At 37.4% G+C, this 24,771-nt stretch overlaps 2 protein-coding genes across 5 annotated transcripts in view; one reads left to right on the forward strand and one right to left on the reverse strand.

Annotated features, from left to right (window-relative positions):
* The window catches only part of DYNC2LI1 (dynein cytoplasmic 2 light intermediate chain 1), a 38,692-nt gene that overhangs the window by 12,575 nt on the left and 1,346 nt on the right, over positions 1-24,771 (forward strand). Inside the window, exons 3-13 of one of the 4 annotated variants that reach the window (XM_038551167.1) lie at positions 1,725-1,759; positions 4,405-4,474; positions 6,098-6,186; positions 9,818-10,004; positions 11,159-11,227; positions 11,848-11,925; positions 15,892-15,968; positions 16,551-16,621; positions 20,139-20,236; positions 20,598-20,690; positions 22,669-22,716. In XM_038551167.1, coding sequence (XP_038407095.1) covers positions 1,725-1,759; positions 4,405-4,474; positions 6,098-6,186; positions 9,818-10,004; positions 11,159-11,227; positions 11,848-11,925; positions 15,892-15,968; positions 16,551-16,621; positions 20,139-20,236; positions 20,598-20,690; positions 22,669-22,677 — 876 coding nt within the window. In that variant the 3' untranslated portion in view covers positions 22,678-22,716. Of the gene's footprint in view, positions 1-1,724; positions 1,760-4,404; positions 4,475-6,097; positions 6,187-9,817; positions 10,005-11,158; positions 11,228-11,847; positions 11,926-15,891; positions 15,969-16,550; positions 16,622-20,138; positions 20,237-20,597; positions 20,691-21,370; positions 21,449-22,668; positions 22,717-24,771 lie in introns of those variants that run through there. The other 3 variants (XM_038551166.1, XM_038551165.1, XM_038551168.1) reach the window with 3 other exon arrangements.
* ABCG5 (ATP binding cassette subfamily G member 5) overlaps positions 18,183-24,771 on the reverse strand; it is a 49,437-nt gene continuing 42,848 nt past the window's right edge. Inside the window, exons 17-19 of the transcript XR_005365817.1 lie at positions 24,404-24,545; positions 21,262-21,391; positions 18,183-18,997 (exon numbers count right to left, since the gene is read on the reverse strand). The gene's annotated coding sequence lies outside the window, so the exon portion shown is untranslated. The remainder of the gene's footprint in view (positions 18,998-21,261; positions 21,392-24,403; positions 24,546-24,771) is intronic.

Here is a 24,771-nt window from a genome sequence, read left to right on the forward strand (position 1 = left end):
CTACTGTAGTCTTCATTTATTTAAAAATGTTAAAATATGCTACGTGTGATACATATTCAGTACAGGAAAATTAGAAAATCCTGATCTTTCTTTAAAAATATAAATTACCAGGCACCTGGGTGGTTCATTGGGTGTAAGCATCTGCCTTCAGCTCAAGTCATGATCAAGCCCTGAGTTGGGCTTCCTGCTCAGCAGGGAATCTGCGTCTCCCTCTGCCTGACCCCCTGCTCATGCTCTTTCTCTCACATAAATAAAATCTTTAAAAAATAAATAAAATAAATTACCTGCAAATCCATCACCTAGAAACATTTACTGTTAGCTAAGTGATATACCCTGGATGTTTATTTGAGTGTGTTTCTGTGTCTGTCTCTGAATCTGTTTATGTGTATGTATATATGTATATCTCAAAGAGCAGGAAAAGATATTTTGAATATTGAAAACAGGGTTATGCTAATCTATTATTAATGTTTTACCATGTTAGTATGTTCCTGTATCATTATTACATGTTATTCCATTTAAGGATTGTCATAATTGATTTAGTCCCCTATTTGGGGATATTTAGGTTTTTTCTAGTTTTTCACTTTGATGTAATACCTGCCAATTAACATAATTTACATTTTTGGTCCTATTTCAATTATTATGTTTCCCATTACTAAAAAAATAATTCAATTTTTTCATATCCCAGATATAATTTAGAGTAATATATTTGTGATCATCTTTTTTTGGTAAAAAAATTATAACTTTTGAGGAGAAAACATCTGGTCAAATGTTCTGTGTTTTTGTCAGTCCAGGATTTTCCAAACTATTTTCCTTGGAACCCAAAGGCTTCTTCCATTAGAGCTTCCCCTGCTGTTCCTCTTTTATCTGTTTTCTTGTAAGAGATTTTTTTTAAGGTTTTACTATTTTTAAAAAAATCAGTAATTAAACCACTGAGCCAATCTCTTAAGATATGAAGTTAACTTTCATGATTAGTGGCAGAGATGGCCAGAACCTATATTTTCTGACTCCTTTTTTTTTTTTTTTTTTTTTTAATTTTTATTTATTCATGATAGTTACAGAGAGAGAGAGAGGCAGAGACACAGGCAGAGGGAGAAGCAGGCTCCATGCACCGGGAGCCCGATGTGGGATTCGATCCAGGGTCTCCAGGATCGCGCCCTGGGCCAAAGGCAGGCGCCAAACCGCTGCGCCACCCAGGGATCCCTATTTTCTGACTCCTAATAAGAAACTTAGAATAAGTTCATTTTCTACAAATAAAATGACAAAAAATACTCTAACCCAGTATCTGGATTGCTTACTTTGAATATATTTGCAGCATGTCCTTTATTTGTATGTTATCTTTCTTCTTTATTTCCACTTCAACAATTGGAATTAAAACATATTAGAAGATACTAATCATCTGCTTAACCAGTAATTAGCATTGATGAATAGAGAGAAAATTTCAGACAGCTGCCAAGTTGACCACTAAAGTGAGGTATGATTTGCTAGTATTTGTCATCTGCAGGACTTTATAATTATAATAATAGCAGTGTAGTTACACTGTGATAGAAAGTTGACAGTTAACTTTTTCCACTTATCAAACTTAGGAACAATTCTGAAAGTTTCTAGTTTCCAGGTAATTTATCATTCAAGTGATTAAAAGCTATTTTTGGCCACAATTATGAACAATAACAAAATTTTACATGTGGATGACATTAACACAGTATTCTTTCTTTTTTAATTCCCAGGGAAAGACTACTATTATTCTAAGGTGTCTTGACAGGTAAGTGTTATGTTAACCTTTAGACTACATTTTTTGTTTATTCTAGTTGTACAGGGCAAGTTAGATTCTAAAAGACATACGGAAGGAGAAATGAATTTTAGGTGCAAACAATAACTTAATTCTTAGTGAATCCTTAGTATGGCCTCTAAGATCTTCTTTATTTTTATTTTTATTTTTTTTTTTAATTTTATTTATTTATGATAGTCACACACACACACGCACAGAGAAAGAGAGGCAGAGACATAGGCAGAGGGAGAAGCAGGCTCCATGCACCGGGAGCCCGACGTGGGATTCGATCCCAGGTCTCCAGGATCGTGCCCTGGGCCAAAGGCAGGCGCTAAACCGCTGCGCCACCCAGAGATCCCTAAGATCTTCTTTAAAGATAAAGACAACAAAAACAAAATATATATACAGGATTACTGCTGAATTTTCCTATTTGGGAAAGAAATGAACATAACTATGATAGTACTTACCTACTTTTTGTCTGTGCTACTCTGATATTATTTTACCTAGTTCATGATTATCTGAACATTAATTATAATCTTTAAAATGCTCATGGAAACTTTTTTGAAGCACAGTGTTGATCCTCAAACTACTTTTTACCGTTTGTTATTTGTACTTCCTAACCTATTTGGCCATCCAATTAAGTTTTGGACAGTGGACATTGCAGGAAATTAAAAGGGAAAGTCTTCAACTGATTTCGGAAGATATCCCTTCATTCCAATACCTATTTCTTATAACTTCTCCAAAAACATCAAAATAGATGGAATTTTGTCTCAAGGTCATATTAAAAAAATCATCCATTTGAAAAATACTATTTAAAAGTTTAAATAATAGTATCCTGACTTTGGGGATGCCTAGGTGGCTCAGTGGTTGAGCGTCTGCTTTTGGCTCAGGGTGTGATCCCAGAGACCCAGGACTGAGTCCCACATCAGGCTCCCTGCATGGAGCCTGCTTCTCCCTCTGCCTGTGTCTCTGTGCCTCTCTGTGTGTGTGTCTCTCATGAATAAATAAAATCTTAAATCTTAATTTAAAAAAAAAAAAAAAGGGATCCCTGGGTGGCGCAGCGGTTTAGCGCCTGCCTTTGGCCCAGGGCGCGATCCTGGAGATCCGGGATCGAATCCCACGTCGGGCTCCCGGTGCATGGAGCCTGCTTCTCCCTCTGCCTGTGTCTCTGCCTCTCTCTCTCTCTGTGTGTGACTATCATAAATAAATAAAAATTAAAAATAAATTAAAAAAAAAAAGAATCCTGACTGTGTAATTCCTTTCACAAAGATCCATACTGACACCTGCATCATCTTTCCATCCCAGGAATCATGGCTCTGTTTAGACCATATGAGTTTCTTTCTGCAAATAAGTCCTCTACTACAACATCAGCTTAGGATGAAATACGACACTGAGCTGAATTTCAGTTCCCTGATAGTCTACTTAGAAAAAAGACAGTTCTGCCTATTATATGCTAAATTTTTGTCTTAAAAGTAGCATTTTGTTTCATAAAAGAAAATTCGTATCTTTCAGGAAATATAACCGAACATTTTACTATATATATATATATACATATATATAGCATATAGTATATACATATATAGATATCTAAAAAAGACATATGTAGAAATGATATGCAAAATACTTAATAAATATATACATCACAAATTTAAAATTGTTTCTCTTTGTACTCCAAATTAAAATGATCTATAGCAATATTATTCAGCCTGAAAAAGGAAGAAAATTCTAATGCATCCTATAATATGAATGAACCTTGAGGACATTATGCTAAGTGAAATAAGTCAGCCACAGAAAGACAAATACTGTGTGATTCCACTTCTATGAGGTATCTCAGAGCAGTCAGATTCACAGAAACAAAAAATAGAATGCTGTTTGCCAGGGTCTGGAGGGAGGAGGAAAATAGTTATTGTTTAATGGGCATAGAGTTTCAGTTTTGCCAGATGAAGAAGTTCTAGAATATACTTAACATTACTGAGCTGTATGCTTAAAAATAAGGTAAATTTATGTTACATGTTTTTCACTACAGTAAAAAAATGAAGTAAATAAGTAGATATATACCATAAAACTGCTTACCAAGCAGTATAAGCAACAGTGTAAATAATTCATCAAATCATTTGTGCATTCTTAGAACTTGTTGATGTAATATCTAGCTCTCACTAGTTAAGTGATGCCCGTGTTTGAGCCATGAGTTTAGATAGAGAAAGATATTAAAGTCTTCTGTTGATGTCTCCATTGAATCGATAATTATTAGATTCCCAGCTGCCCACACCAGGGCTGAGCACAAACCTGCTATTAGTGATTCCCACATAACCTGAATACCCAGAGCTGTCGCCCGACATGGCCACCACCACTGGCAGCCACACCGCCTCCTCCACTGGCGCCAGCAGTGCCTGTAAGGGTTGCCACATCACGCAGGTGCCACTATTCCTCTCCAGCTGTGACTAAAAAGCCCTTGAAGGTGGTTTGCGAAGGCTTATTTATTTTTTACATAAGATTTTATCATGTTTACCACACTGCTATTCCACAAAGTAATGTCTCTATTAACAGAACAAGTTTTTAAGAGGAAGCGGAAATGAATTGGGTAATATAATAGCATAAGAAAACCCACGAGGGTAATACTGTCTCTCTTTATTGTGCAGGGATGAGCCACCAAAACCAACTTTAGCTTTGGAATATACATATGGAAGAAGAGCAAAAGGGCATAATATAGTGAGTGTCTTTTTAAGTGATACTGCTATGCTTGTGGATGGAGAAGTAATAATGTTGACTTTGTTTTATATTTTCATCTTATCGGTAAACATACCCAGTTGTATACTGCATGGCTCTGTGCTTTTAAACTTCAAATGCACCTCAGAGAGACATGAAGCCAACCCAAACAGAAAATAATTTAGCCTTCTTAGTTGTGCCTTAAAATGCTGTAATAAGGTTCCTTTGTAAACTTTTTGTACAGTTCTTGGAAATATTTATATTAATTGTGTTAATGTGACTTTCTCTTCTTGTAGGTGGGAATAGTATTGTTATATCCTGTCTCCCCCAAAAATCTGCTAAAAATATGAGTTAACCTTTAGGATATTTTTGAAAATATACTACTCAAAATCCAAATTATTAGCATTTTTATAAATATATCTTGAAGTTAGTAATACCAGTATTTGAGACCAGAGGCCATAATTGGTTATAATCCAATTTTCACTTGAGTGTTCAAAGGAAAGTTGGAGATTATTCAGGATAGAAGGAGAGTTTATGGCATATGTTAGAAGGATAAAAACAATCTGAAATAGAATCCTCATTTGGAGTTCTTACATGAAAATAGGTCATTTCTTAAGGAGAGTTAGGTGTATGAAAGAACAATCTATAATAGAAGGCCCCTTTCTCCCCTAACACAGGCAACATTTTACAGATTGATCTAGTCCAAATGTTTGATTAGACAATGTGTAAGAGTTAAAACTGCCTGTTACTAGATTCACCAATGAAAGTTGATTATTAAAATTGTGAGATTAAAAAGAAATAACATAGTGAGATGCAGAAGAACTTTACTTTTGTGACTCACATGAATTTTGATATGAGTGATGATGTAGAAATGGGATTATCCTTTTCACTGGAAACTTTGAAACAGCTTTCAGAGCTTCACTTTTGAGAAGAGCTCTAAAAACTCCCCTTCGTCAAATTGTGACTCAGGGAGATTTTCCAGGGAAAAATTCCCCCCCCCCCATAAACATTACTGATTTAAATATCAACAGCAAATATTCAAATAGCAACAGCAAAACAGTCTTCGTGATTATGAGACGATAATTTGTCAAAAAAATATTTTTTTCCCTAAACTTTGTGTTGGCAAGTTGGGCTTTTCCATATTCATTCTGGAAGATTTATGTCTTTCTCAGATTTAGTGTTCCCTAAGAGTTCTAAATGGAAGCACTGTGTCCGCTCCTCACACAGTTGTGGTATCCTGAGGGCTCCTCAGCAGCAGGGTGGAAGCAGAGAAGCCATGAGCTAGCAGTGGAAGAAGGATGTCGAGGAACACCTGCTCTTATTCCCACATGGCTGCCTTTCCCTTACAACCCCCAATGCTTAGGCATCCTATAAAAAGGGAATCAGTTGTTCAAACTCTTCTTGTTCCCCACCTGCCATGTTAATGTTTCATCTTTGTTTTTTGGAATAGAGGTTTTGGTGCATTTTGAGGGATGGGATAGAGAAAGAGGCAAGTTTTGACTGCCAAGAAAAGGTTCAGTGAGGACTATATTTTTGTATCCATAATTATTACCGGCTGATGCTAATGAAGTATTCATTACTTAATTTAAAAAAAAATTTAAATACGAAAAACATTTGTTTTTTCAGCCAAAAGATATTGCTCACTTTTGGGAACTGGGTGGAGGAACCTCTTTATTGGACTTAATCAGCATACCAATCACAAGTGACAACTTAAGGTAAGTGAGCTGGATCCAGGAACAGTTGGGGTTTCTTAATTTTTTTTTAAGATTTTATTTATTTATTAGAGCACACATGTGTGCACATGAGTGGGAGGCAGAGGGATTGGGGAGAAGCAGACTCCCTGCTGAGCAGGGAGCCCAATACGGGGCTCCATCCCAAGACCCTGGGATCATGACCTGAGCTGTGAAGGCAGATGCTTAACCTTAACCACCAGAGCCACTCAGGTGCCCCAGGAACAGTTGTTAGTGAGGACCCAGTAGTGTCCACAGGATGAATATGAGTGGGCTTTTGGGGATCAGAATTTGGACAGGGGTGGGGGCAGTTTTATGTTGCTGAAGGGTTACATTCTCTGCCTTTCTATGCGCTTAAAGTGTAATGCTTTCAAAGAGATTTTAAAAGAACCAGGGTTTGTCCTGTGCTGACAGCTGGCATTCCAACTGGTCACATATTTTGCAAAGCTACAAACAAACAAAATACGTCAAATAACACTTGAGCGATGAATTCACTTGGCAAACAGCAATTTGAAAAGCTTAATTCTTTTGAATATGGGCTAATTCAGCCCTGAGTTTTTTCTTCAACTGGATATTTAAGTCTACCTTTGAACTAAATGCTAATTAGTACCATAGAAGCTTCACCCAAGGGAATAGTGACTTTAGAGGAGGGAGAAAGTCTATTTGCTGACCTTAAGAAATAGAAACTTGAGGAAAACCTCAAACTCTTTGGTTGCGTTTCCTGACAATGACTCCCACATGTTGGCCAAATCAGATGTGGAAAATTGTGACATTTCTCACAATGTTCCTGGGAATGTGTCTTAGCCAAGGAAAACACACATTTTTACATCTGAAATATTTTACTCCTGTCAGAGTTTAACCCAAACCATTGCTGCAGCCTGGACCAAATACAAAGGGCTTGACAATTATTTGTTACATTTCAGCCATTAAGATCTTTAGGGTATGGAATTATTTCTGGTTAACAGAACAATTGTTTTTCTGTAAGCTAGCTAGATACAGATAGCATTGGCTTTATCTGGCTAGTGATATTTTTTCTTTTAAAGAAATTTAATTTACTGTCTTTTACTTATTATAAAAATAGTTTATGCTCATGTAGAGATCTTGGAAAAAAATTGAAGGGTATGAAGAAAGTAAGAGCGCCCGTAATCACCTGAAAAATAATCCCTGTTAACATGCCAACATATTTCTTTCAGTGTTCTCAGCATTTGTAAATATACTTTGTACAGTTGTGGAATTTTTTTCTATGTATGGTTAGATCTTGGTTTTGCATGTATAACGACTATTTTCCCCTGACATAATTTTTCAGCAACATGGATTTTAGAGTTATTTGGTATTTCATTTGTCCTCCTTTAAAAGAGACAAATCATAGAGGCCACCTGGGAATTAAGGCCACTCCTGGTGGTATGAGCAAGAGAGGGCAAGGACAGGGAGTAGCTGAGGAACCAGAGCTGCCAGACAGTGTGGCCTGAGGCCGAAAGGAGTGAAAATGGCTGGGAACTGCTCTTACCTGGGTCGGAAGCTGATTCCTGTTGTGGCCCTGACTGTCACATCACCTTGTCAAGTGATCTCACTGCCCTCCTCTGGCCCAACAGGCTTTGGGCCTGATGGCCTTGTCGAAATTCTGGTTTCTGCAGGAAGCCACATTTTTCCACAGCTTCTTTAATGCCTCTCTCTCTGAGTCTTCGTTCCCTAGAAGCCCAGGGCAGCTGTGTTTTGCTTGAGGAGAGAGGGGAGGTCAGGGTTATGATGAACAACGGAAGGGGAGCCGGAGGCCTGCATTCAGAGTAGGTTGCTGAGTGGTTAAGGAATTCATGATAAACATTTCACTCCTAATACGGTCACAAATCTCCGAGTGTTCTGTGACTTGGATCAATTTGACACATAATTAATTTCCTTATATTGGACAAAGCCCAAAACTTGAAAAAAATAATACTGCTAAATGCTGTTAGATACTGTTTATCTTTAAGATGACTGTTCATAGAGTAATTATAAATGCAGTGAACAAACTTTAGATAATCTGTAACGGAGCATTTCCTATGCTTTCATTCCCTGTTTAAAGAGGTGGTTGGGTTTTTTTTAAAAAAATGTTTTTTAAGGATGAGATTGTGGCATTTGAGACAATGTGGTTGGACCTAGAGGATTCTATGCTAAGTGAAATAAGTCAGACTAAGAAAAACAAATACCGCAGGATTCCACTCATAAATGGAATCTTTAAAAAAAAAAGAATAAACAAAAAGAATCAGATCTATAAAAACAGAACAGACTGATAGTTGCCAGAGCAAGGTGGGTGGAGGGAGGGGTACAATGGGTGAAGGGGATTGGGAGATTCAGGCTTCCAGTTACAGAATGAGTAAGTCACGGGAATAAAAGTCACAGCATAAGGAATGCAGTTGATGATATCATAGTAGCGGTGTAATGGGACAGACGGGAGCGACACTGGTGAGTACAGCATCATGTATAAACTCATCAATCACTAAGTTGTACATTTGAAACTAATGTGACATTCTGTGTCAGCTATACTCAAATAAAAACAATTCTGGGGATCCCTGGGTGGCTCAGCGGTTTGGTGCCTGCCTTTGGCCCAGGGCCTGATCCTGGGATCCCGGGATCTAGTCCTGCATCGGGCTCCCTGCATGGAGCCTGCTTCTCTCTCTGCCTGTGTCTCTGGCTCTCTCTCTCCCTCTGTCTTTCATGAATAAATAACATCTTTTAAAAAAAAAAAAATTCTTTTTGGCTATCATTTGTTATGAAGGTAAAAGTAACAAGTGTTTCCAGTGCAATGGAAACACAAATTTTAATCTTGGAAAAAGCTTGAATATTTCTGGTTTGTTTGTTTAAGAATGAATTTATTTACTTATTTATTTATTTATCTGTTTATTTGACAGAGCACAAGAAGGGGGAGCAGCAGAGGGAGAGGGAGAGCAGGCTCCCCACTGAGCAGGGAGCCAGATGTGGGGTTTGATCCCAGGACCCTGAAATCATGACCTGAGCCAAAGACAGATGCTTAACTGACTGAGCCACCCAGGCGCCCCTCTGTTTTGTTTTCACTTACAGTTATTTTCATATGGAAAATGATCAACGTATATATTATTTATTATAGTCAAGCAAAGCTGTTAGCAGTTTATTAAAATGATGTAGCTCTGGCTATACAATTTAATGGCATACTAATTTTATAGAAAATCTCAATAGTTACTGTCTAAAATAATATTTTCTGAAGTTACTAATTAGTGATACATCCGTTCTCATTCACCTAATTGTTGTGTTGTTTGTGTTGTTGCTGTGCTCTATTATTTTCGCTTCCCTTCTCTGGAGGACACAGTAAAATTGGATCCAATCATCACATTGTTGGATCCCGTTCTTGCAGATTATTTGAATTGGATTATTATTAGTGCAAATAAAACCTTCAGTGCCACAGTTGGTTGTAATACTTAAATATCACTAGAGAAAAGCACTGGAATAAATAAGGCCATAACTTTGGTGGTGGGGGCTATTTTATTAGAATACTGCTATGTTTTATAAGCTATAGTGTTACTTTTTAGCTAATAAATTTCAGTATAATAAGGTTTCAAAACTAATTATTTTGAGTTTTTTTAAAGAGATATTTTTATTTTTTTAGGACATTTTCTATTGTTCTTGTTTTGGATCTTTCAAAACCTAATGACCTTTGGCCCACTATGGAAAATCTGTTACAAGCCACAAAAAGCCATGTAGACAAAATGATAATGAAACTGGGGAAGACAAATTCTAAAGCAGTTTCTGAAATGAGACAGAAGATCTGGAGTAATATGCAGAAGGACCATCCAGTGAGTTGCTGTTGGGATTATTCCCAGAATCCGTAGCCCCATACGTAGTTAAAGATAACATCACAAACAACTTCCTTAAATTTTTATGCATGATTTGAAATTCATTTGATGTAGATGAACTTGTTCACTGGAAAATTACAGCAATTTAATAAAACCTCAGTGAGAGCAAAACCAGGGAAAGGATTTCTCATGTCTTGTTAGACATCCACTGTGATTGTTATGGCATAGGATACCAATCAAAAGAAACAGAATTTTGAAGTAGTAGTTTGATATTGATTTTATAATCTCTGTAAAACGAAGATAAAAAAGCAGACTGTACAAAAGTCATCTGGCAAAGACCAGATGAAGCTACAAATGTAAACAATGAATAGTTTTCACAGCCTTCATTGCCACTCTGTATTTTACATTCATTTAGTTCTGTCACATATTTTATATCTTTTGATTATCTGACAACTAATTAAATTATAAAGTTGTATTGATGGTAACACAAGTTCTTTAAATACAATCATGAGTATCATTTTCTAGAAAACCTATAGCAATATTTTATATTGCCCAGGGTTTATACAAATGTGTTTTACATAAGGGAATATCAGGAGGAAACTGATAGCTTATGGTTCACAACTATGCAGTGTAAATGATATTGCAACAAAAGATAATACCAAACAGTGAAAAACAAAACAGGCAGATGACATGTTATTTAAGAAAATAGGATAGGGGAACCCTGGGTGGCGCAGCGGTTTAGCGCCTGCCTTTGGCCCAGGATGCGATCCTGGAGACCCAGGATCGAATCCCACATCGGGCTCCCGGTGCATGGAGCCTGCTTCTCCCTCTGCCTATGTCTCTCTGCCTCTCTCTCTCTCTGTGTGTGACTATCATAAATAAATAAAAAATTAAAAAAAAAAAAAAGAAAAGAAAATAGGATAGAACGTGACAAATAAGTATGGTAATTTAGGGAACTGCCATTTCTAGTTTTATACTTGAGAAATATAACTTAGGTTAAGTCAAAGTTAAATATTAGGACAAACTCTTAGTCAAGCAAACGAAGTCAGCATCTATGAAAAGACTAAAATGGTATATTTTTGGAAGTCAATAGAATTTGCTAAATACATAGTACAAACAATTATAATAAATCAATGAAATGTATTTGTTAACAGGACCGTGAATTAGTTGACCCATTTCTAATACCTCTGGTCATAATTGGAAGTAAATACGATATTTTTCAGGTAAGCTTTTCCACTTCTAGTTAAAACGGTTGCTTCTACTCAGGCTTTATGGGAGAAGAACAAAAATAATAGTGAAGTGAGAAATAGGACTCTAGGAGGGAGAGGTCAAGGAGTCACACATCTTAAAGATTTTGGAAAAGACGACATAGCGGGGAAAGAGAAAATATGTAAAGAACAATACATACAGTATAATGGGGATAAGGCAGTAGAATGGGGATAAGATAGCTTGAGAAACTGAATCTTTCACCCAGTCACTGAGGGATAGGACTGACTTCCCAACTTTTAAATTGAAGAAAGTAGAAAATTGGTTTCTTATCTTTGCTTGTCAGAGAATCCCTAGGGTATTCCACACTATAAAATGTGTGCTCATATCTAAATTCTATTGAGCTAAGTGTTTAAACAAGGAAAGATCTGATAGCTGTAGTTCTAGAAGGCTGCAGCTACTATTCAATTCTCTATAGAAAAAGTATCAAGGTAATGGAATCCTACTCCTCAGGGTATGTTCCAAAAAACAAAAACAAAAAACAAATTATGTATTTCTACACTTAGTAATTTGCACCTTCCCACTACTGATATTTAATTTTCTCAACTTTTTTCTTTTTAATAATGTATTTCTTCAGGATTTTGACTCTGAGAAGAGAAAGGTTATATGCAAGACACTTCGATTTGTTGCACATTATTATGGAGCATCATTAATGGTTCGTACATTTCCTATCCTTTGGCTCGAGTGGACAGCACCATACTTAGAAAGATAAGCAACTTGATGCATGATTATAAATACTAATGCTTCTACTAGTGTACATAATCCCCTTCTTTCCTTTCCCACTGCCCCCAAATCCTCATTACAGAGTGTTTGATATTTCTTTTTTTTTTTTTAAGATTTTTTATTTATTTATTCATGAGTGACACAGAGAGTCAGAGACATAGGCAGAGGGAGAAGCAGGCTCCCCATGGGGAGACTGATGTGGATTCCATCCCCAGACCAGGAATCACACCCTGAGCAGAAGGCAGACGCTCAACCGCTGAGCCACACAGGTGTCCCAATATTTCTAGAACATACTCTGCTAGATGGCCTACCAGGTCTTCAGATCAATTGCTTATGCTCATAAACCCCAGTCAGTCTCTCTCTCTCTCTCTCTCTCTCTCTCTCTTTTTTATTTTTTTTAGAGAGAGCAGGTGTACAGGAGTGGGGGGGAGGGGCAATGGGAGAGGGAGAAAGAATCTCAAGCAGACTCCCCACAGAGCACGGATTCTCAATCTTACAACCTTGAGATCACAACCTGAACTGAAACCAAGGTGCCCCAAACCCTAATCAGTCTTAAACAGATAAACTGGCTATTAATTTATTCATTTTTAGGGGTACCTGGGTGGCTCAGTCAGTTAAGCATCTGCTTTCGGCTCAGATCATGGTCCCAGGGTCCTGGAATCAAGCCCCATGTCAGGCTCTCTGCTCAGTGGGGAGTCTGCTTCTCCTTCTGCCCTCCCCCTACTTGTGCACACTCACTTTTTCTCTCAAATAAATAAATCTTTTTAAAGACATTTATTCATTTTTAGTTTCCCCTTAAAAATTAGAATCTGTCTTAAGGGAAAAGAGGAAAAAAAAACCTATGTTTTTAAATTTTTTTTTTTTAAAGATTGTATTTTTTTATTCAAGAGAGAGAGAGGCAGTGATGTAGGCAGAGGGAGCAGTAGGCTCCCTGTGGGGAGCCCAATGCGGTACTCAGTCCCAGGACCCCAGGATCACACACTGAGCCACCCCGGCGTCCCTATATGTTCTTTTTAAAACTTAAAACAACAACAATATTGTCATAGGGGTTAAAACCATGAAGTTGGGAGTCCTGTTGCCTCTGTTCGAATCTCAGGATAGCCATTTACCAGATGTGTGACAGGCCAGGTCATCTCACTCAAGCCTCGGTCTCCTCCAGGGTAAAATGACAAAACCAGTGCCTTCTTCATAGAGTTGTTGTAAGGATGAGAGAGAGAAAATGATGTGCCCACCCCAGGGCCTGAAACAAAGTGTTCCTCAATAAATGTTGCTTAGTCTAAGAACTGTTATCCTTACCTTCTACAGCAGGAACAAAGGATAAAGGATTTTTTTTTTTTTCAAGATTTTATTTATTTACTCTGTGAGAGACAGAGTGAGGCACCCAGGCATCCCAGGATAAAGGATATTCTTTAATGCAATAAAATATAAAATCACTTCTATTTAAAAGAATTAATATCTTCCCATTTGAATGGTTTCTTTTTCCTGCTTTTTCCTGCATGAAAGTGCTGAGGAAGTTGGAGGGAGATAACAGTCTAGTCGCTGGCCTTCATGGGTAATATATTATGACAAAGTGATAATATGATCTATGTTTAAATTTTTTATACTTTTCAGAATACTCCAAATAAATGCATTGTGTATTTCCCTACAAATCAGAATGTTTTATGTTTATACTGTATCCGCTTATATATGAAATTGACAGAGTGCTTTGGAAATATTCTTTTTTTACTATTTCAAAACGATATGGGGAGTTTAAAATGAATGGCTCATCCAGGATACAAAAGCAAAGACCATGGATCTTATAGTTTATTTTTACACAAGATAAAGCCCCATAGTTAGTTCTGTTTAGTTAGCTGAGGGAAATCTCTTTCTTTAGGAACAGATCACATTTGAACAGGATCTAATCTGGTGTTATGTGTACAAATTTAGATGAAGTCAGATCACTGTAGGCCCCAGCAGGTCTAGAAGGTCCTAGAAGATCAGGATCTTCTAGGGAATGGGTTTAAGAATGGTTTCATGTCAGCTTTCAGCAAACCAGAAGATGAGAGCTTGGATTAGAGGAGCCCTTCTGGACTGCCAGGAGAATCATAAAGCTTGTTTAGCTTCTCGGACCAAGAAGAGAGTAGCCAAAGTTACAAAGCCCCGTCTTTCCATTTCACTTCCACTCTTCCCCATCCACCCCCCCAAAGGAGACAGTATGGGACTGCTTGAGAAGATTGCTAGATGCTCAGCAGTTTTCTTTTACCCCTTTAGTTGATCCTTTATAATTCAGTCAAGAAAGTGGATTCACTATTACAAGCAATCTAATAAAGTTAATAAAAATAGAAAAACATTGATGAGTAGGACCAGATTCAGTGGAGAGCTGTCAGGATGGTATGAGGCTTAAAAATATGATATATGAGAAGGAGTATAAAATTATGTTCTATTATCTAGAATGTGATAATGCTCTTTAAATATTCAAAGGACTGTCCCATGGAAAAGGGATTAGATATATTCTTTGCTCTCTTAAAGTCAAGAACAAGGAATCAGAGCAGAGTTTAGCTCAAAATAAGAACCATTTCAGATATTACCATTATCTGAAAATGGAATGGGTTACTTTTGGAGATTTTGAGTTCCTACTAAATTAATGCAAACAGAAGCTCTACAGCAATTTTTGGAGGATGTTTCAAGGCAATTGATGCAACAGATGGGGGGGTTGAGTCAGAAAACTTCTCACGTCCTCCCAGCCCTTCTATGAAATACTTTTGTGATAAGGTATTTTCCTTTCCACATAGGGAACATAAATAATAGTAAAATTGTGTTTTAAAAGTTCAATTAGTTTTTTATAGTTTTAAACTCCTTCAAAAGAAGTGTTAAAATTGTTTCAATTTTGAAAAGTCACTGTATTAAATTTTATATATTCACACGAGTCAAGATTTTGCCTGGGAGCCTGTTTTTTGTTTTTTTGTTTTTTTTTAAGATTGTATTTGTTTGTTTATTTATGAGAGACAGAGAGAGAGAGAGAGGCAGAGACACAGGCAGAGGGAGGAGCAGGCTCCATGTAGGAAACCCGACATGGGACTCAATCCCAGGTCTCCAGGATCAGGCCCTGGGGTGAAGGCAGCACTAAACCGCTGAGCCACCAGGGCTGCCCAATGGAGCCTGTTCTTAATTCAGAATGAACCTTATCCTGAAAATTGATTTCTTTGCCTTATAGAAGTACATTTCATTTTGGCTCAAGGTTGTTTTTCCTACTTTCATACATCTTAGCCATTCTGATTTGGCTGAGTAACTTTTGGTATTTCCAAAAAATCAAATCTAGTCTTAAAAGATTTGTAGGGTAACCACATGTCCTGATGTTCTCCTGGATGTCTCAGCTTAATTTCTTATTTATTGATAGTACCCACCCCCTTTCATTCTCTGAAGTGTTCTGGTTCTGGTCACCCTTGTTATATACCACTTCTGAGAATGTTCTTTGCAAGCTCAAAGGCAATTCTGAAGAGAAGTTAAAAGATCTTTTTAATGAGTATCACTATTGTCAGACCAGTCTGTAGCTTCCATGTTAGCTTTTTGGAAGACAGTAATATGCCCATGGATGGAAAAGTTATTTATGATATATACCTCCCATTTTCTACCAGCCAGACTGCATTTGGTACATAGTTATAATCCATATGTGGGTGTGGTGAACAAGTGCATAAACACAAGTCCCTTCGATACCGTGCACTCATGAAGTTAGAAGAACGAGTTGAAACAAATTTATTGAGATTTATTTTCCTTCAGATTTTTTGTCTGCTCAAACACAAGTGTGGGGCAAATAATAATTCTGTCCGCATTTTGTACTTGTTCAAAGCCATTTTTATTTTACCTGTTTCTATTTGGAAGCAGAGCATATAATTTATTCCCCTGATTTTATTTTTTTTAGTTTACCAGTAAATCAGAAGCTTTATTACTAAAAGTACGTGGAGTTATCAACCAGTTAGCATTTGGCATTGACAAAAGGTACTATTAAAATATATTTTGTGTATCTTTTTATCTTATTTTATTTTTGCCAATAATCTCAACTGATTATTGTTCTCATCTCATTATTTCTTCTAAGAAAGTATCCCCGGATGGCTATTCTTAGAGAAATAATTTCATATTATTTCCTGTTTCTTGTATTGCTTAAGTATTTCTCATTTCATAACAAAAATGTTACATAATAGAGACTAGAATAAAATAATGATACTGTTACACTTATTTCTCTGATTTCTTTGACTTCTCTCATTTTAGTAGCTTTCCCTATATTATCATTTTCTTATATTAATTAGAAATTGAATTGATAATTGTAGTATGTGTATTTTTTTTAACCTTCTACTTTTCTTGGCTTTCACTTAAGGTAATTTGGGTCTGTCACCTTTTTCCTTATAAAACTTTATTAATGACAGACTTTAATTTTTGAAACCACCTAAATATTCACTCATTCATTTGAGGGCAGTGCTCTTTCACCAATGGCTAGGTATAAAACTTGGTTCTTCTATTTACAGTAGAGCAGGATATTCGACTACTAAACTAAATTAGACTCTTTTCTTCTTATCCATGTAGCAAATCAATATGTGTGGATCAGAATAAACCACTGTTTATCACAGCAGGATTGGATTCTTTAAGTCAAATAGGTGGGTGAACTTATTAAGATTGTTCAATCTTTTTTTAATTGCTTATTGATTTTATCCTACCCCATGTTCACTTCATCTCCAACATACCACCATTTCTGATTTCATTATCATCACTGTTATTTCTCATGTATTTATTTGTATACACAGTATTGATGCAACATACATCACATTGACATATTTGTGATGGAAGGAATGTCGCCATATAAGAGACTGATTTCGGATTTCTGTTTTACTAAAAAATTTCCTTTCCCTCACTGATTTCCAGGTACTTTTAAATTTTAGCTCATTGGGTCTAGAAGAAAACCAGAAGCACAGAATAGTGAGGAAATTGAAAGCTATATATTATGGGCAGTGATGAAAAATAGAGATTCAAGTGATGGAATAAACTAAAAGACAATAGTTGTACTAATTATTTTATGCTTTAATTCTTCACTATGAAAATAGCTTGCTTCAGATATGAGATGTATTTCTTAAACTTATGGACATTTTAGGTTCATGAAGCAAAAAGAATTTTAAGAGTTTATATAATCAAGCTCCTTATCTTCCCACAGAAACTACTTTCCCTGTGGAGGTTTGGGCCTAGCAACTCTTTCTACTCAGGGGCTGACATAGTTTGGTTTTAACACTCTAGCAGATGGTAGCTTTTTATTTCCCATCCATCATTACCCTTACACACTAAAGTTGACTTCAAATATAGATCTTTGTAATTAGATTATAGACTGAACTGGAATGAAAATAGAGGTGGTTAATGAGTGATCACAAAGGCTGATTTTCCTAATTATTATTAATATCTAAATAAATACTTAAAATCTTAAAAAAAGGGGGGGGGGGCGATACCTGGGTGGCTCAGTGGTTAAGCGTCTGCCTTTGGCTCAGGTCATGATCCCAGGGTCCTGGGATCGAGTCCCACATCAGGCTCCCCGCAGGGAGCTTGACTCTCCCTCTGCCTATGTCTCTGATTCTCTCTCTGTGTCTCTCATGATTAAATAAATATTAAAACAATCTTTATAATTAATACTGACTTTTTTTTAGAAGATTTTATTTGTTTACTCATAGACACACAGAGAGGCAGAGACACAGGCAGAGGGAGAAGTAGGCTCCATGCAGGGAGCCCGATGTGGGACTCGATCCCGGGTCTCCAGGATCACACCCCAGGCTGCAGGCGGCGCCAAACCGCTGCGCCACCAGGGCTGCCCATGACTTACTTTCATTAGCAGTGAGAATCACTGTGTGTACCAATAGATAATGCCCCTATAAGTAGTTGGAGGTCAAAAAAGAAATGAGAATTACTAAATTTAAAAATCATGGAGCTTAGACCTCATCAAAATGAAAAACTTTTGTTCTTGAAAAGTCCATTTGAAAAGGATAAAAAGACATGCTACATTCTGAGAGAAAAGATTTTCAACTACATATCTGACAAAGGACTTATTATCTAGGGTATATAAAGAACTTAACAGTAAAAACAAAATGCAGTTAGAAAACAGGCAAAAGACATGAGCAGACATATCACCAAAGAGGATATACAAATGGCAAATAAGCACATGAAAATATATTTAATATCTTTATTAGGAAAACGCAAATTGAAACCACAATGTGCTCATAAGAATAGCTAACAAAAAATGATAACACCAAATGCTGGCAAGAATGGAGAAACTGGATATTCATACATGGCTGGTGGGAATATAGAATGATACAACCACTCTTCAAGACAGTTCAGTTTCTTACAAAACTAAACGTGTACCGACCATATGAGCTAGAAATTACATTACTTGGCATTTATCTCAGAAAAATTAAAACTTACGTTCACATAAAAATCCATACACAAATGTTCATGGTGGCTTCATTTGTAATAGTCCCAAACTAGCAACAACCAGATGTTATTTAAACCTGTGCTATCCATACCATAGCTTACTACTCTGCAATAAAAAGGAACAAGTTATTGATACAGTAACTTGCATGAATCACCAGAGAATCATACTGAATGAAAAAAAGCCAGTCAGTAAAGGTTATATACAATATGATACTACGTGTGCAAAAATTTTGTGATGAAAACATTTTAGAACTAGAGGAAAGATTAATGGTTGTAAGAAGTTAGAAACAGGATTGTAGGTGGGGAGATAAAGAGATTGGAGAAGGGGGTGGTGTGGGTATAAAAGGGCAACACAAGGGATGGCACTGTGTAGTATCTTGATTTTGGTAGTGGACACATTTATCTACAAAGATGACACAATTGTATAGAACTTAATACACACACACACATACACACAAATAAGGACAAGTAAAAAACTTGGGAAAACTGAAATTGATTGGTGATTTGTATCACTGTCTTTCACACCAAAGTGGTAAGGAGGTCCTGAAAGATCAACAGGGTAGATGCTAGAATAGAAAGAATGAGAAATCTAAGATTATAGACTGACAATTGCCAAGAAGTCAGCATTTTTTCAAATTTTCAAATTATACAATCAGTACACAAGACATTCTCATTATAAAATGTTAAAATAGTACATGTAAGGATCAAGTTTGATATGTATACTTCTGGATTATTTTCTATATATGTGAATGTGATATAGAAAAAACTACTTGTTAGGGATTCCTGGGTGGCTCAGCGGTTGAGCACCTGCCTTCAGCCCAGGACGTGATCCTGGAGTCCTGGGATTGAGTCCCACATCAGGCTCCCTGCATGGAGCCTGCTTCTCCCTCTGCCTGTGTCTGCCTCTCTCTCTCTGTCTCTCTCATAAATAAATAAAATCTTTAAAAAAGATAGAACATAATTCTATCATTCTATAGTTATCATTTTGAAAGTTTCTGTTTCTACTCAGTATGTCTTAGTGGTTTTTCCATATTAATGCAGTAGCTAGATCTATTTGGTATTTTGACTGCTGTGTGGTTAGAGCGTGAAAATGCAAAGTAACTTAGTTCACTATACCTTTATTGATGGACAGTTTAGCTTGGCCAATTTTTCACTTATACAAATGATGCTGCAGTGTGAAACCATTAACACTTGTATACAGGTGTTTCTAGGTTAAATACCAAAAACTAGGATTTCTGGGTAGTAGCATTTAACCTTTTTCCATATTTTCAGGGTAGGAAGTAGTGCCAAATCCCCCTCTGAATTAGTTGTCCCAATTTGCACTCTGGTGAGTAGCACCAATGAGCGTTTCCTTACAAACTCATAAACACACGAGAATATCAAACTAGGTATTTCAGTGGGTGGTGGTGTAATTATGGGGCAAGAGAATCACAACTGACTAACTGCTCTGTCTCCTCTTTCTCTGGTGCTAGAATCTGTGGCCTTGCTATACTGGGTTGGACTAAATTTTAATAGTGGCTATATTAAGGGAGAAGGGAAATGAGTGATCTAGGATTTGTATTTTTCTAAGTGCCATCCATTTTCTTGATAGTTTGTCAAGTTTTTTTATTTGTTTGTTTTGGGGTGGGGGTTAGCTTTTTTTTTTTTTTTTCCAGTTTGTCAAGTTTTAACCAGTGCAGTCATTTGGTGTACAACTTCCCATTTTAGGATCTCCTCCTATTCCTGATAATGACATTGGAAAGCTTCATGCTCATTCACCAATGGATTTGTGGAAAAAAGTGTATGAAAGAGTCTTTCCACCAAAGGTAATACTTCTAATTCTTTTAAAGCAAGAATTTTTTGCATTATTCAACAGTTACTAGGAAATGTTCCAATGAGCCTATTATGACTTTTTTACTGGCATCTTCAAAAATCAAATATATGCCAAAAGTCTATTGTACAAGAGGCACTGTGAGGTTTAAAAGATGCTCCACTTTGAAATTCAGCTTCCAGACTGTTGGAGAAGTGAGAGACAGCTGCTGGAAGGAGAGGGCCTGGTGGAATTTGAAAGAGGTTCAGCAGTGACAGTAAAAGCTCAGAAGACCATAGAGAGCCTTGCTGAGGCCGACGGTAGTCACAGATGGTTGGGGGGGGCGGGGCATGAAATGACTTGAACTATAATTTCAGAGCACCAACACACTGAAGCATATCAAAGACCCTGCGAGAGACCCTCAGTATGCTGAAGGTGAAGTTGATGAAATGAGAATTCAGAAGGATCAGGTAATAATCCTCAACATTTATTTTATCTCCTCTTGAGTTTATCACAAAATACCTCCAGAGCCCCTTAGATTTTTCACTCTTTGTTTTTACTTTTAAATTATTGAAGGGGAGGGATCCCTGGGTGGCGCAGCAGTTTGGCGCCTGCCTTTGGCCCAGGGCGCGATCCTGGAGACCCGGGATTGAATCCCACGTTCGGGCTCCTGGTGCATGGAGCCTGCTTCTCCCTCTGCCTGTGTCTCTGCCTCTCTCTCTCTCTCTCTGTGACTATCATAAATAAATAAAAATTTTAAAAAAATTATTGAAGGGGAGCCTGGCTGGCTCCATTGGTAGAACATGCAGCTTCTGAGGTTGGGGTCATGAGTTTGAGCTCTATGGTGGGTACAGAGATTACTAAAAAATAAAATCTTAAAAAATAAAATAATTGAAATAGCATATCTTCACTATATAAAAAATTTGATGTTCATAAAGAAGGAATTCAAATCATTCCACCACCCAGAGATGACCTACTGTTCACATAGCCTCTTCGGGTTTTCCAGTTTACCTTATATTGAAGATGGGTAGTGATTCTTACCTTGCTGCTGGGGGGACACTTTCACAATATTCTTTTGTTTGTGGAATTATTTAAATGATTTCATTTTTTGTTAGAATATTCAGACATACTTAAACTTTTCTTGTACCAGGAAAATTCCGGACTACCCAGTCTGAAAGCACACAAAGACAGGATCTCTCAGGAAAGTAGTTAAGAATGGAGACTGTGTTCCATATATGCCCAGCTAGCACGAGGTGTGATATGAAATCTGATGTAAGAATGCAAAAGCTGGTAAATTCATCATGATCTGATACTTAGGTTTTCTCAGATCTCTAAAATGAGACATTGTGCAGAATCCAAACTTATATCAGCAAGCACTATAAATTGAATGCTCTGACAGCCTCTCAGATGGGATTTGTAGAGCTGTGTCACTTGGGCCATCACATTGTTGCAAGGGTAATCTGAACACAACTGTCCACAGGAGCACAGATTGGGGTATTTTTTTCAGCACTAGCCTTTCACCTTCAGGGGCCCCAGAATAAAAAAGCAAAACATCCTATTTAAACATAATCCAGGGATCCCTGGGTGGCACAGCGGTTTAGCGCCTGCCTTTGGCCCAGGGCGCGATCCTGGAGACCCGAGATCGAATCCCACGTCAGGCTCCCGGTGCATGGAGCCTGCTTCTCCCTCTGCCTATGTCTCTGCCTCTCTCTCTCTCTCTCTCTCTCTCTCTCTGTGACTATCATAAATAAATAAAAATTTTAAAAAAATAAAAAAATAAAAAAAATAAACATAATCCAGGGACACCTGGGTGGCTCAGTGGTTGAGCACCTGTCTTTGGCTCAGGGCGTAATCCCAGTCTGGAGATCGAGTTCCGCATCAGGCTCCCTGTGAGGAGCCTGCTTCTCCCTCTGCCTCTCTCTCTTGTCTCTCATGAATGAATAAATAAAATCTTTTAATAAATAAACATAATCCAGGAGAATTAAAAACTATGTCAGGAATATTTAGGGGGTTTTGTTGCTGTAGCAAAGTGAGAGACATGTTGTTGGAACAGTCAGATGGCCTCATACAACCTTTATTTATGTGCAGCTCAGCTAAAAATTAGTTGGAAGCCATCCCTGAATATTTACTGAGGAGTCAATGACTAACTGCCATTGTTAAGAGTATCTGTTTATATTGCATGGTGACCCCTTTTATTACACTTATATACACAGATATTATGAAAGGGCTGGAGTGTTTTTCAGCAAGACTTTTCACATTTAAATCCATCTTCCCTAACTGACCTAAAACTGTAGGAATTTGGAATGGAACTGGAAAGCAACCCCACAATACCTATCATTCTTTGCTATTAACACAGCCTATGAAAGAATTCATCTGGCATTACTTGAAAATCTAGCCAGTTGTCTACAGCTCTTTCTTCATTCACATTGCCTTTTTTTTTTTTTTAAGATTATGTGAGAGAGCAAGAGACAGAGCGTGAGCTGGGGGAGAGGGAGAAGCTTTCCTGCTGAGCAGGGAACCCAACTCAGGGCTCAACCCTGGGATCATGACCTGAGTCCAAGACAAATGCTTAACCAACTGAGCTATCCAGGTGCCCCTCTTTTTGATCTTTTAATATGATTATTGCCACATAACATTTTTCAGTGAAAGTAGCATTATAATCTTTAGATTGATTTTGTTTGCCATTTGGAACAAAATAATATTCATTTAAAAGAAATGTCTCACTCAGGGTTTTCCATAATTATGTAAGCTGTCCTTACTTAAAACCAACCTGTAAATGCTTAGGGAAGCTCATACTGTGTGCCATATGTCTACATGCCTTTAACCCAAATGCTTCTGATTCTTGTGCTTCTTGGGAGAACAGATGATGTCCTGTTTCATTAAGATATAATATAGTTGCATAGGAGTAGAGGGCTGGCCCTAAGCCTGTCTGAGACCACATGTGATCCTCCTATCTTCTCCATCCCCAAGCCCCATTATTAGTGGCTTAATCATCAGGGAAGAAACAAAAACAAAGTTTGGGGCCTTTAAGTTTTGCCAGTGAAATTAGAGCATGTCACTTCTAAGATGAAGAGGCTAACTCACAAGTTCCATTCTAAAGATGGACACTGGGATCCCTGGGTGGCGCAGCGGTTTGGCGCCTGCCTTTGGCCCAGGGCGCGATCCTGGAGACCCGGGATCGAATCCCACATCAGGCTCCCGGTGCATGGAGCCTGCTTCTCCCTCTGCCTGTGTCTCTGCCTCTCTCTCTCTGTGAGAGATTTATTACTATCATAAATAAATAAATAAAAAATTAAAAAAAATAAATAAAATAAAGATGGACACTTGGGTTGCTTCCATTTTTTTAAGATTTCTCACAGAGAGAGAGAGGCAGAGACACAGGCAGAGGGAGAAGCAGGCTCTGTACAGGGAGCCTGACATGGGACTTGATCTCAGGTCTCCAGGATCAGGCCCTGGGCTGAAGGTGACGCTAAACCACTGAGCCACCTCGGCTGCTCTGCTTCCATAATTTAAAAAGCCCTCTAGTTTTAAAGCATTCCTGATTTTAAGGGGACATATGTATAGAAAGCACTTGCTAAATCTTTCTACCTCTTTTCTATATTTTTATTGCCAAAGAAAACAACAACAAAAAAGTGGGTAAACAATATTTTTTTTTTTTTTTGTAAACAATATTTTTAAGGTCTTCTTGGCCAACCATACATATCTATTTTGAATCCGTTTTCAAAAATCAACTTGTTCATACTCCCTAAACCTATAACTTAAAGACATACTCATTTACATGTTTAGGGGGAAAAGTTCTTACTGTCCTTTATTGAAGATGCTGTTTTAAACATCTTCAATCTTCAAGTGTTTTAAGACAGTGGACCATTTATGGTTGAAAACCTTAGAGGTTCTTAAGAGGCAAGGTGGAACCCTTTCTTAGTTTTACATTCATTTTTAAAATGGCTCTTTAGGGATGTCTGGGTGGTTGAGCCTCTGCCTTTGGCTTAGGGTGTGATCCTGCAGTCCCGGGATCAAGTCCCACATCCGGCTCCCTGCATGGAGCCTGCTCTTCCCTCTGCCTACATCTCTGCCTCTCTCTCTCTCTGTCTCTCATGAATAAATAAATAAAATCTTTAAAAATAAATAAAATGGCTCTTTAAAGCAACCACAAAGAATTGCAGTGTAAAGAAAATCCTCTTACTTGCTCTTCCTTTAGAGCGTCATCATATTATTTTGACTTCCTATGGCAGCAGTATTGAAGGTCTAGTGGACATGGTGAATTCTGTATAACACCACTAATTCTTTGTGACATGGCTGTGTGACCAGCCCTGTTCTTCTGTTCTCTGCAGAAGTAAGATAGATATCTTTAACAGAATGTCAAAACAATGTCCTCACCCTTATCATTGGTAATAACAATTCAGTGCTTCCAATTAAAGGCAAGAAAACTGATTACTGTATTCCTTATGAGTTAACAATCTTCAAAACCCTATGTGGTAGATGATTGGTGAACTGAATTAACTTCATTTTAAAAGAATAAACCAGGCTGCAAATTCTACCTTGGAATTATCA

The sequence above is a fragment of the Canis lupus genome, chromosome 10, assembly GCF_011100685.1.
Source record: "Canis lupus familiaris isolate Mischka breed German Shepherd chromosome 10, alternate assembly UU_Cfam_GSD_1.0, whole genome shotgun sequence".
Classification (NCBI taxonomy): domain Eukaryota; kingdom Metazoa; phylum Chordata; class Mammalia; order Carnivora; family Canidae; genus Canis; species Canis lupus.